This window comes from Trachemys scripta, chromosome 8 (assembly GCF_013100865.1).
Source record: "Trachemys scripta elegans isolate TJP31775 chromosome 8, CAS_Tse_1.0, whole genome shotgun sequence".
NCBI lineage: Eukaryota > Metazoa > Chordata > Testudines > Emydidae > Trachemys > Trachemys scripta.
Window position 1 is genome coordinate 43,455,543 of NC_048305.1, and position 14,124 is coordinate 43,469,666.

The 14,124-nt window shown below is 45.6% G+C and overlaps 1 protein-coding gene across 6 annotated transcripts in view; it reads right to left on the reverse strand.

Moving 5' to 3' along the window:
- The window catches only part of MTA1 (metastasis associated 1), a 131,554-nt gene that overhangs the window by 34,040 nt on the left and 83,390 nt on the right, over positions 1-14,124 (reverse strand). For all 6 annotated transcript variants that reach the window (XM_034778072.1, XM_034778073.1, XM_034778077.1 and 3 more), the window contains one exon: positions 300-415. In XM_034778072.1, the coding sequence (XP_034633963.1) occupies positions 300-415 (116 nt within the window). The remainder of the gene's footprint in view (positions 1-299; positions 416-14,124) is intronic.

The window sequence follows — 14,124 nt, forward strand, 5'->3', positions numbered from 1 at the left end:
GGATGTAACCATGCTCTTTGGACTTTCCACTACCATTATAAAGCTGTGAAAACATTATAAAGCTCTCCAATGAATTAAATACTTGTCTTCACTCAGGAGCCATCTATTATTTCACAGGAAACATCAGCTCTTACAGCTATTTACAATAAAATCCACCCACTCTAACTTAGAAACATTTATGTAAAGAAAAACCCTGCCTATTTCACCCACCCCACCCTGCATGGTAGCTTATTAAAGCTTTACTTCAGTCTCAGTGCTAGAGTACTTCTGCTGCTCTTGCACAATTGCAAATCACTTACTATAGCAGCTTTCACAGGCCCGTCCTGCTCCCGTGTTCTGTGCCTGTCCTCCTGTACCATTTACCACTCCTGGTTTGACATTATTTACATTGATCTGGTTGGGGTTTGGCTTGTTACTTAAAACACAAAGCAAAAAAAGGGAAAAATTAATTGATTGTGACATGTAACTTTCCTATGTGACAAAAAATATGGCCTAGAAGATTAAAACTGAAGACGTACATTTCTCATATATTTATGAATTCCAAAACAAGAAACATTACTTACCAGTAAATAGAGTTTTCTGAATACATTTCCTCTGCAGATCATACTGTAGAAGTCACATGCCATTTCTCAGGAGTCCCAGAACCACTTAAAAGCAGTTAACTATTCTGGTCATGGGTATACCTTAATTACTGATCTGAAAACATTCTAATCTAGGTGACAAAAGGGCCATATCGACAGACGTCCCTCTGCTCCGCTCTGCCTGAACAACATTCACCTCTAAAGAGGTGAGGAAGGAGAGAAAGTCAAGGTGGATCTGCAAGGGCAAGAGATTCAGAGAATTCCATGGTAAAGTAGCCTTCCTTTCTCCTTCAGAAAATTGCCTCTTCAAATCCCGTCTCTCTGTAGTAGACTGGCAAGCTTACAGGCAAGAGCTCAGAAGTACTAATTCAGATTCAAGGTTTGCCCTCCTGAAACAAGCACCTACTGCCACTGCAGTATTAAAGAACTGCAGAGTAAAAGGTGTAAAGTGAATCCTCAGATAACCCAAATGGAAACACCTTGTACAGACAGCAGTCTTCCCCATCTGATTCAGAGGTATTTCCTGTGCAATTTCCTAAGAGAGATGTGAAAGGAAGCATCTTAAAAGGTCAAGAGCGCCATCCCATCCCATCCAGCATAGAGATTATGGCACTCCAAGCCAACATGTAGAATCAGATTTATTTACAGACCTTATTTTACCACTCCCTTCAACAAAATCACAACAGAATTAGTTAAAGTACCAGACTGCAACACAGGGGATCTGGGTTCAATTCCAAGACTTCCTGTGTGACTTTTGGCTAGTCATTTAGGGCTTGCATCAACAGTAGAAGAAGACACTCTACTGGGATGAGATTTCTAAAGCACATTCGTGCTGTGCGTTAATGTGCCTGTGTAGACCATTGAGCTGCATACCTTTTCATACAGCAGTACTGCTCTGTATGTATATTTAGCACTTCATCGGCTGACTTCAGTGATACAGTTTACCACATTTCACTAAGTGAAAGCCAACACAGCAGAGAGCCAGATTCTATTCCTTCTGATGCAGCATCAACAAAGATTTAGTAAATTCCAATCAGTTATACCTGTATAAACTCATCAAAGGCAAAGAGGTTGCATATGAAATTATTCTTGAGACAATGGCATTGGGCAGGCATAAATAAGATAACAATTTGGCCTAGAGAATCTTTAAGACAAGTGGGGATATGAGAGAAAGAAAGAAAACTCCTCAGTCACTGTGTTTCCAGGGCTGTTAGAAAAACACATCATTTTACTTGGAATTAATTACATGTGATTGGGAGTCACAGAGACAGAGAGAGCCTAGACACAATTTTTTTTTTTTTTAAATAAATAAAAAGTGTTACATGCAGATTCTGCTACAGTAGCACACAAGGACCATAAAGGCTCCAAAGTAGCCAGGGGAGCCTTTTCCAAGAGCAGGAGAAGCTTCAGACTGACCTGTGTTACTCTCTTTTATACAACATGGTGGGCTTATTGAGAGGAAGAAGTGTGGGTGAGGGGGAAGGTCTGTGTACTGCTAAGTGCTACAAACATTCTGGACTTCTCTGGTCTGCAGGGCTCCCCAGGCAAGGCAGAAAAAAAAGAATTAATAACTGGGGCCTTTTTACAATCGTGGTTCAATTGTTCTGTTCTTTAGCTGATGCACTGTCATGGCCCTAATGATTGATTATTAATGGATTTGAAATGGCTCTAGGATTTATAAGTCACGGCATGACGTTCCAACTCGGGGGGGGGGGGGGGGGGGTTATGTTTGTTAAAAGGATCCTTAGGTATTGGTAAGATCCTTCTCCACCAACATTAAAAGTATAGATCACTGTTTTAACATACTTATAAAAGAGGAACAGAATATACTCATGCATGGAAATTTTTCTAGTCTATACTGAATCTCCAAATAGTCCTATCTAAATGGGAGGAAGACGGTCTTGGGGTTAAGGCGCAAAATGATGAGTCAAGATACAGAGGGTCTATTTTCAGCTATGCCACAAAGAAATTTTACTTGCCCTGTGCTGTGACTATAGCTCTTCAAGATGTGTCCCCCTATGGGTGCTCCACTTCAAGTGTGTATGCACCTCTTGAGCCCTTGATGAGAGATTTCTAGCTCTTAACAGTTTGATGTGGAGACTGGTTTTGTGGGCTGTCCATCTGCCTTGAACCATAAGGGTGTCAAAGTGGGTCCCGCATCCTAACAGGGAAGTGTCAGTTAGTCACTGTTGGGGTTGGGTGACAGAAAGGGATAAACGCACAAATGCTGCGTTGCTCCTACCACCAGTCTAGGGAGTTTTTTAAGTGCAAGAGGACCGTCACCTACCTGTCCAAAGTGACCCTGTTCAGAGAATAGGTAGTTTTTAGCCAACCCTGGAAGCAGCAGAGGTGTAGCCTTGTGTGATTGGTCACAAAGATACAAGCTGCCACACAGCCCATGCATTGAAGATGGTACTTTATTGTGACCCAAGGGCTTCCCTGAATTGTCCCTACCAGACCAAACAAGGTCACAAATCTGTCCAAAGGGAGGTACAAGTACACTCTTATAAACTGTATCCTTTATACATGTACCAGCATGGATTTCTTTACATTCAGCTGTAGGCCCAACTCTTGGAACAGAGCGAGGGTCATCTGGGTGGCAATAACACTGCCTTGAAGGTGTTGCTCTTGAGTAGCCAGTCGTGGAAGTACAGGAAGACCAATATCACTTCCTGCCTAAGGTAAGCTGCCACTACTACTAGAACCTTTGAAAATACTCTTGGAGCTCAGGATAGGCCGAAGGGGAGCACGCAATACTGAAAATGATCTTGACCTATGATGAATCATCAGTATTTCCTGTGTGGTGGGTGTATAGTTATATGAAAGTAGGCATCTTGTAGGTTGAAGGACAAAAGCCAATCCCCATTCTCTAGTAAAGGAAGAGAAGGTTACTCACTTTGCAGTAACTGAGGTTCTTCGAGATGTGTGTCCCCATGGGTGTTCTACTCCAGGCGACTGTGCATCCCAGCGCCATTGATCGGAGATCTTCGGTAGCACTGCCTGGTCGGGACGCATGCACACAGCTGCTGTTTCACGGCGTTGTTAGGGTCTGCCTGAGCGTACACATCCTGCTCCCCCCCACCCCCCCGTCAGTTCCTTCTCTACCATAGAGTTGTCTGATTAGTACTCCAAAGTAGAGGGGAGCACCCACAGGGGGACACACCTCGAAGAACCTCAGTTACTGCAAGGTGAGTAACCCTCTCTTCTTCGAGTGCTGTCCCTGTGGGTGCTCCACTCCAGGTGAACGTGAAGCAGTACCCACTATGGTTGGTGGGATTTTGGAGTTGCGGCAGTGATAACGGTAGACAGTACAGTGTGGCCTACTATGGTGTCTGCTGTGGTATCCTGTGTGGTAGCATAATGTTTGGCAAATGTGTGGTCAGATGTCATAGAATCATAGAATATCAGGGTTGGAAGGGACCTCAGGAGGTCATCTAGTCCAACCCCCAGGTCATCTAGTCCAACATGACCGCCTTGCATATACTGGTAATAGGTACGTTGTGGAGGAATGCAACGGATGTTGATATCACTCAAGTAGAGTGAGTTCTGATGCCCTTGGATGGTTGAGCATTCTGAGTCTGGTAGCAGGATCTGATGCAGTCAGAGATCCACTTGGAGAGTCATTGCTTAGAAATAGCAGCACCCTTTGATCTCTTGGTAGTGGACACAAATAGCTTAAGGGATTTACGGAATGCCTTAGTTCTGTCTAGATAAAAAGCAATTGCTCGTCTGACATCGAGGTAGGGTGACCAGACAGCAAGTGTGAAAAATCGGAACAGAGGATGGTGGGGTGGTGGTGGGGTAACAGGAGCCTATATAAGAAAAAGCCCCAAATATCGGGACCGTCCCTATAAAATACCCTACGTCCAGGGTACGTAATGCCACTTCCTGTGGAGTCTTGTGAGGTTTGGGATAGAATGCAGGTAAGTATATTGGCTGATTAAGGTGGAAAGTAGACACCACCTTGGGGAGGAATTTGGGGTGGGGTCACATTGTTACCTTGTCTTTAGAGAAAATCGTGTAGGGAGGGTAGGCCATCAGGGTGCTTATTTCACCGACCCCTCTCACTGACATTATGGCAACCAAGAAAACTACTTTCATAGACATGTGGAGCATGGATGAGGTAGCCAGGGGCTTTAAGGGAGGCCTCGGAGAACTAGGTTGAGATTCCAGGAGGCTGCTGGTGGGTGAATCTCAGGGTAGGGATTTGAAGGCCCATGAGGAAGCGTGTTATGGTGGGGTGGGCAAAAAGTGAATATCTGTTCAGCGGATCATGGAAGGTGGTGAGAGCCGCAAAGTGTACTCTAACAGAGCTGACTGAGAGCCCGTCCTGCTTTAGTTTTAAAAGGTAGTCTAAGATGTCAGGGAGGGTCAGGGTCTGGGGTGTCAAGCATTTGTGGAAGCACCATATGGAGAACCACTTTTGCAGGTAAGTCTTACAAGTAGAGTCTCCTTCTACTGTGCAGGACAACGTATTGGACTGGCTCTGAACAAGCTAATCCGTGGGTTTGAAACCATGAAGGAACCACGCCATCAATTGGAGTTTCTGAAGCTGCAGATGGGGAAGCCAACCGTTATCCTGGGAGAGCAGGTTCTCTGGTTTTGTCCACCATTGTAGGAAGGCCAATACGTTTGCTGGAAGAGTTAGTGTCATGCAGAAGCTGTGTCTGCTGGGTTTGTAATTGGAGTTGAGCCAACCCTGAAGACATTTCATGTGCAGTCTGGCATATTTGACCACAAAGGTGGTGGCTGCCATGTGGTCAAGAAGCTGTAGGCAGGTTCGTGCCCATATTCTGGAGCGAACAGAGAGCGTGTGTATGAGATGCGTAATAGCGAGGAATCTGTTGTGTGGGAGCAACGCTCTGGTTCGAATTGAGTCCAGGTGAGCTCCAATGAACTCTATCTGCTGTGTGGGTATCAAGGTGGATTTTTGGAAGTTTATTTTGCAGGCCTAGACTGTGAAAGAGGGAGATGATAAAACGCGTTGCCTTTAATGTCTTGTCGTATGTGCCGCCTTTGATAAGGCAGTCGTCTAGGTAGGGGAAAAGTATAATCCCGTGTTTGCAGAGGTGGGCCGCAACTACAGCTAATGTCTTGGAGAATATTCTCGGTACTGTGGACAGTCTGAATTCCAAAAGTTGGAACCATGATACCCTATGCATAACTACTGCAATGGAGATGGATGTGGCAGCACTATCTACAGCAACTAGAGACTCTCAGAGAGCTGTTCTGACCAACAGCTGACCCTCGGCAACGACAGACTGGAACTGCTCCCTGCAGATATTATAATTAGTAAAAGTTGTATGTTGACCATACTTGGTATGGTATCTTGCGATCCAGAACTTCTGCAACCCTGCCAAGACTTTTGTCCAAAGAGATCCAGCCACCTTTCATCCTTGTCATAAGGGGTAGATCTTGAAAAATGCTGTCTACCCCTTTCATTCACCACATCCACTACTAGGAAGTTAGGAGGGGATGGGAAAATAAAAAGTCAGAATCCTTAAGGGGCACATCGTACTTATCAATCCTTTTGCACCTTGATGGAATAGCGGCAGGTGCCAGATAGTTTTCGCCAGATCCAGAAGAGCCTCATTAATAGGTAGCATCACTCTGGAGGGTGTTGCAGACTGCAAAATACCTAGCAGCTTGTGTTGTGGCTCTTTGGCCTCCTCCAGAGGGATCTGCAAGGTGTCTGCTTCCATTCTAAGGAGGCCCTGAGACTGCCTAAAGTCAGCAGCCATAGAATGTGGAGAAGGCTTCTGGCAAACAGAGGCTAGGGACACCATCCCTGCCCATCCTGCCTAATAGCCATTGATGGACCTATCCTCCATGAATTTATCTAGTTCTTTTTTGAACCCTATTAAGGTCTTGTCCTTCAAAACATCATGTGGCAGGAGTTCCACAGGTTGACTGTGCACTGTGTGAAAAAATACTTCCTTTTGTATTTTGTACTTCCTGCTGCCTGTTAATTTTATTTGGTGATCCCTAGTTCGTGTGTTATGAGAAGGAGTAAATAACACTTCCTTATTTACTTTCTCCACACCAGTCATGATTTTATAGATCTCTATCATATCCCCCTTTAGTTGTTTCTTTTCCCAGCTGAAAATTCCCAGTCTTATTAATTGCTCCTCACATGGATAACCCGAATCATTTTTGTCACCCTTTTCTGAACCTTTTCCAATTCTAATACATCTTTTTTGAAGATGAGGCGGCCACATCTGCATGCAGTATTCAAGCTGTGGGCGTACCATGGATTTATATAGAGGCAATATGATATTTTCTGTCTTATTATCTATCCCTTTCTTAACGATTCCCAACATTCTGTTTGCTTTTTTGACTGCTGCTGCACATTGAGTGGATGTTTTCAGAGAACTATAGCTCCAAGATCTCTTTCTTGAGTGCTAACAGCTAATTTAGACCCCATCATTTTACATGTATAGTTGGGATTATGTTTTCCAATGTGCATTACTTTGCATTTATCAATGTTGAATTTCATCTGCCACTTTATTGCCCAGTCACCCAGTTTTGAGAGATCCTTTAATATCTCTTTGCAGTCTGCTTGGGACTTAACCATCTTGAGTAGTTTTGCATCATCTGCAAATTTTGCCACCTCACTATTTACTCCTTTTTCCAGATTATTTATGAATATGTTGAATAGGACTAGGCCCACTACAGTCCGCTAGGGGACTCCACTATTTACCACTCTCCAGTCTGAAAACTGACCCTTTATTCCTACCCTTTGTTTCCCATCTTTTAACCAGTTACCGATCCATGAGAGGACCTTCCCTCTTGATCCCATGACAGCTTACTTTGCTTAAGAGCCTTTGGTGAGGGACCTTGTCAAAGGCTTTCTGAAAATCTAAGTACACATAACCACTGGATCCCCCTTGTCCACATGCTTTGCCCCCTCAAAGAATTCTAGTAGGTTGGTGAGGCATGATTTCCCTTTACAAAAACCATGTTGACTCTTCCCCAACAAATTATGTTCATCTATGTGTCTGACAATTTTGTTCTTTACTATAGTTTCAACCAGTTTGCCTGGTACTCAAGTCAGGCCTGTAATTGCAGGGATCTCCTCCAGAGCCCTTTTTAAAAATTGGTTTCACATTAGCTATCCCCCAGTCATTTAGTACAGAAACGGATTTAAATGATAGGTTACAGACTAGAGTTTAGTAGTTCTGCAATTTCACATTTGAGTTCCTTCAGAACTCTTGGGCGAATACCAGCTAGTCCTGGTGACTTATTACTGTTGAGTTTATAAATTTGTTCCAAAACCTCCTCTAATGACACCTCAATCTGGGACAGTTCCTCAGATTTGCCACCTAAAAAGAATGGCTCAGGTTGGGAATCTCCCTCATATCCTCAGCTGTGAAAACTGATGCAAAGAATTCATTTAGTTTCTTCGCAATGGCCTTATCTTTGAGTGCTCCTTTAGCAACTTGATCGTCCAGTGGCCCCACTGGTTGTTTAGCAGGCTTCCTGCTTCTGATGTACTTAAAACATTTTTTGCTATTACTATATCAATATCCTCATGTAATACGAGGTACTCTAGTTCACCCATATTATTTAGACTTTGGTTAGCTGTTCTTCAAATTCTTGCTGGCTGGAGCACTCAGGGAAAAAAATTAGAGAAGGAGGCAAACCGCCGCTCCGGTGCTACACTCACGAGCTGCCGGTTCTACAAACAGCTGGACGCGATACTCGATGGTGACCCGACCTCCACTGCGAAGTCCCCTGTGGATACTTCGTTGGCTTCATTGCCAGTTGAGAGTAGCAGGAGGAGCCAATCTTGGATGAAGAGGGGGAACCAGAGGCAGAGGATGACTTGGAGGCCAGAGATCCATGCAGTTGGGAGCTCTTTTCTACCCTGGAGGAGCCTAGCCAGTCACAGCAGTCAGATATTGGCGAACCGGAGACAGGAGAGGAGGCCCCTGGTAAGTGGATGTGATTTTGGGAATTGCTGAAGTGAGTTGTTGGGGGCAGGAAGGTTGCAGACAGCAGGCTTGTCTCCCACCTCATGCCTAGTTTGAGCGGTAGAACAGGCTGTTGATACACTCCCTCACTTCACGGGAATCTCCCTCAGAAGATCTCCTGGAAACTCTCGTGGCGACGCTGGGCAATCTGCTCCCGCAGGTTCCTTGGCAGAGCTGCTTTGTTTCTTGCCCCATTAATTAACTTTCCCATGCCACTGTGCCGTCACGGGCAGGGGGGAACCATAGCTGCACACAGGCTAGCAGCATAGGGGCCAGGGCCCAAGCCGCAGGCTTGGAGAAGACCCTCCCCTTGATTCTCTACTCACCCTCAGCAGCAAAATATCTTCCATAATGATCACCTCCTGTGGAAAGTGTGGGGACAGGAATGATTATCAGGCTCCCCCTACAGTGCTGGCTCTCCCCAAGTGCCCAAGAGCCATGTGCCCAGTGTATAGGAGGGTCCAGGAACAGTGATTTACCCTGCCCCTGCAGCTACTCACCATTTGGGGGGTCTTGTGGCTTGTGTGTGCTTGCCTGGGGTCACCCAGTTAGTGACAGGTGTGAGAGTACTGGCTGTGTTTTAAAGCACTGAAACAGTGTTGTTTGTGTTACAAACAATACTGCTTCTGTAAAATGTTGCATTTAAACTTCTCAGAGATGACCTTGGGAGGCCAGCCTCCCTTATCGGCGCAGAACGGTTGCAAAGAATTCAAAAGCAGCCAAGAAGAACTAAGGAGGACTTTATGCATGAGGTTATAATGCACTCTGCCACCAAGAAAAAGGAATTGAAGGAGTGGCGGGACAGCAAGAAGAGGGAACGAAAGGGGAACGCAGCACACCAGAAAGAAGCCACTGAGTGGCTCTTAACAGTTATGGAGTGCCAAGCGGACATGCTCCAGGTGATACTAGCTCTTCAAACCAAGCAGCTCCGCGTCCGCCCTCTTCTGCAGCCTCTGTCGCAAAACTCTTTCCCATGCACTCCGCCCCCCTGCCAGACACACACATACAGCCAACACACACTTATCAACCTCCTGACTCCACTCTTTACCCGCATCATTCCACTCCTCCCTCCTCAGAGTCCAGCATTTTGGACTCCCAATACCCACTGCACTCAACACCCATCCATCTGCAGTTTGGCCCTGCTGAAGTACAGCACCCACCGCATCATACTCCAAAGGAGAAGGTTGGGTATGATCCCTGGACATACACAAATTTGTAGCCATCCTGGGACCCCTCCTCCTCTTGAGACCTTCCATTTCCCCCATTCCCCTGTCACTGCTGCTGATTTTTTTCGTTTGACTCTCTCCTCTGATTGTTGTCTTTCAATAAAAGAATTGTGTTTGTTTAAAAGCAATCTTTATTTTATTAAGTGAAAGCAAAAAGAGCACTGCAAAGCAACATACATACAGCTATGTTAAGGCCCCTTCTTGCATCATGTGCACCAATCATCTCTTAGCATTACAAGCACTGCAATCCCGAGGATAGCAACAAATATTCTGGCTTTCAGCTTCAAATTGCTGCCTCAAAGCATCCCTGATCCTTATGGCCGCATGCTGGGCCCCTCTAATAGCCCTAGTCTCCAGCTGTTCAAACTCAGCCTCCAGGTGCTAAGCCTCTGCGGTCCAGCCCTGAGTGAAGCTTTCACCCTTCCCTTCACAAATATTATGGAGCGCACAACATGCGGCTATAAGCATAGGAAAATCATCATTGGCTCTGTCCAGATTCCCATACAGGTATCACCAGCGGGCTTTTAAACAGCTGAATGCACACTCCACAGTCATTCTGCACTTGCTCAGCCTGTTGTTGAACTGCTCCTTGCTGCTGTCAAGTTGCCCCATGTATGGCTTCATGAACCACGGCATTAAGGGGTAGGCGGGGTCTCCCAGGATCACAATGGGCATTTCAACTTCCCCTAGGGTGATCTTCTGGTCCGGGAAGAAAGTCCCTGCTTACAGCTTCTTGAACAAGCCAATGTTCCAAAAGATGCGTGAGTCATGCACCTTTCCGGGCCAGCCTGCGTTAAGGTCTGTGAAACGCCCACAGTGATTCACAAGCGCCTGAAGAACCATTGAAAAATACCCCTTGTGATTAGTGTACTCTGTGGCTAGGTGGTCTGGTGCCAGAATTGGAATATGCGTGCTATCACCCCATAGCAATTAGGGAAGCCCATTTGTGCAAAGCCATCCACAATCTCACGCACGTTGCCCAGAATCATGGCCTTTCTGAGCAGGATGCGATTAATGGCCCTGCACACTTAGTAGCCAGCTTCCACAGTGCAAATTGCTATGCACTTCTCCAATGGCAGAGCAGCTCTCATTCTCATGTCCTTGTGCCGCAGGGCTGGTGCGCGCTCATCACACAGTCCCATGAATGTGGCTTTCCTCATGCAAAAGTTCTGCACCCACTGCTTGTCATCCCAGACGTGCATCACGATGTGATCCCAGCACTCAGTGCTTGTTTCCTGAGCCCAAAAGGGGCGTTCCACAGTGGTCAGAACCTCCATGAATGCCACAAGAAATCTCATGTCGTAGCTACTATGTGTGGCGAGATCAATGTCGCACTCCTCTTGACTTTGTAGTTTAAGGAATAATCCCACTGCCTCTCATGACATGTTGGTTAGTGCAAACAGCATTCTTGTCAACAGCTCGGGATCCATTCCTGCAGCCAGAAAGAGGCAGGGCAGGGCACGCAGTACACTAACCGTTGAAAGATGGCGTCAAATGCGGATGGAAGCACAGGGATTGCCAGGATGTGAAGCAATGCTTCATAGGGCATTGGGTCAGGACCCAGGATGGCCTGCGATCCCTTCCGCCTTCCCACAAGTCTTAGCAGCAAAAGAGAAAGAGGTGCTCTGTGGGATAGCTGCCCAGAGCGCACCGCTCCGAACAGCGCTGCAAGTGTGAACACACAATAGGGGTTTTCCTTTTGCGCTCTCTGAGTAGCGCTGTAACTGCTGGCACTATAACTTTGCCAGCGTAGACATGCCTTAAGAGGCACCTCTGCCTATTACTTTGGTAATGGGGGCCATATAAGAACCACAAATAGTTAACACCACACCACAGCTTTGGCACTATTTTCTCTTCCTACCATCTCTCAAGTGCCTTTCCCACTATCAGCACAAGAGGAAACTAGGGTTCCATCAGCTGAAGCGCCCAGAGACCAAGAGAAAAGTGTTCTGAATTAACTTAGGGTACCATGCACTCAGTGGAAACAAGCAAGCAAACAAAACCCGGGCAGATCAACTGTCCCAGAGCCCAGATCAACTGACTCGGGCTTGCACTCCAGGGCTAAAAAGTAGCACTGCAGATGTTCCTGCTCAGGCCAAAGCCCAGGTTCTGAAACCCAGCAAGGGGGGAGGTGGGTGAAGGGTAGGTCTCAGACTTCAGGCTCCAGCCCAAACAGGAAGATCTACACTGTTTTTAGCCCTAAAGCATGAGCCCAGGTCAGTTGACCAGGGCTCTGAGACTCACTGCTGCAGGGTTTTGTTGTTGTTTGCAGTGCACACATTCCTTAAGGGCTTTCTAAATCACTCTTTGCAGTGAAATTCTAGGGCAAACACTGACCAGCTTTACTTGCTGCTAGGTGGGTCTTGTGTCAGCATTGGAGCAAGTGTCAATCGTTTATTCCTAAGATGACAAACATGGATCATTATTGTTAAATCTTCAAACAGAAATGGGCCCAGTAGTTTAACCAGCCAACGCCACACCAGGTCCTGTTTCTATGCATTTAGGTACTTGTAGTATGTGTATCACTACAGCATGAGTGGAGCCATTCAACTCCTCCCACACCTACCATAACCTAATGAACCAGTGTCCAAATGTAGTAAAAATCCATCAGAACAAGCACATGACCACTACCCATGGCTAGGAAGACATAATCCATCAATGTCATGAGTTGTCTCAGTGCCATGTCTTGATCTGAAATTTGACAGGCAGGCAGTAATAGCACTTGGGGGAGACAAGAGGGCTGTGCACAGGACTGCAGCTTTCCCTGATACATGCTGAGAAGGTCAGAAGTGGAGGACAGTGTATGTTACACTTGCTTAAAGACTTACCATGTAAATTACAGTACATTACCATTCAAGTCACCTGTGCACGCATCCCTTAGTATTGTGTCAAGGGGAGAGGGTGAAAGGCATCTGCGAAGCAGAGCTGAAGGTCCCCGCTTTGCAGACTGGACTCTTCCACCCATCATCTGTCCCTTCACCAGAACGCTGCATGAGTGCTTGTGCTGAGGGTAACAAGCGGAGTAGGGAATAGGGTGTGAAAGCCTTTCCCAGATTAGCTGACTAGTAGACCTGGCTGTAAAATTTCATGGAAAATTTTGATTGTGGGAGAAAATTCATCACCACAAATTGGGATAAAGAGTCAAAAATCTGAAGTCTTTCGCAGGAGGAAACATTCTGAAAAGTTCCATTTCAGGAGAACTGGAAGAATTTTTTTGGCTTTCTCCAGGCTGCTCAATTCTCTGTGCTGCCCAGTTCCCTGGGAGTCAGACTGCCCAGGCGCCAGGGGAGCCCAGGCTGGCAGGAAACAGCTCTCACCAGTTTACCTGCCACATTTCTGTGGGAAGACACAATTTGCATGGAACATTTCTTCCATCTAAGCAGCATTTTCCAACAGATAAGCATTCTGTTGGAAATTTTTCAGCCTGCTTTGACTACCCAATGAGCTCCACCATCTTCCACAATGCATCAAAGCACCATGGGGCAGAACAGGGCTTCTCCCCACTTGGGCAAGCAGAACTGTGATGGCAGGCTTCAAAGTGTGAAGTCCCACCAACTGCAGACTGAGGTTACAGTCCTGACCAAGAGAATCAGATTTTAAGGAATGAGGCTCATGGTATGTAAAATTCTTAGCACATCAGAAGAATAAGAACATACAAGTAAGGAACCTACAGATGTATCCTGCACGGTATGACATCAGTGTCATTGCAAATAACAGATTACTTTCACATGTACGTTTGAGGCTGGGAAAAAGGCAAACCGTTCACAAAAATAGAGAAAACTAACCAACCCATACAGAAAACTACGAACAATTTCATTTATTATGTGTCCAAAGCAACTGAGAGGGGGAATAATTTGTCTTTTCTGTTAATATCCTTTGTATCTACAATCCAAAATGGCATTTGTTTTGCTGTCTTATCATATTATGCATTTATGTCTAATTTGATATCCAGTGTCACCGTGAATAGTATCAGCTTCCATAAAGGATATTACCACTGAATAATAATGGGAGAAAAATTCTATTCAACTTAATTCTGAATATTACATTCTATTTTGGACATTGTTACCAGATTGATATTGCCATGTTGCAAGGAATTCAGAAGAAAGCAACAAAAATGATCAGGGATTTGGGGATCAACTTGCAAGCGCAATATATAAATTTTGATTTAGCTATGGCTGAAAGGACACATGAAAAAAGAGTTCTTAAGTATTTGAAGGGTAAGAGGGAGAGGAATTATTTAGGGTAGCACACATGGGAGTATGTCTGGGAGTACAGGGAAGAAATTAAGAAAGGGAAAATTTGAGTTCCTCATCCAAAAGCAGCTTCCTAAGAGTAATTTATACT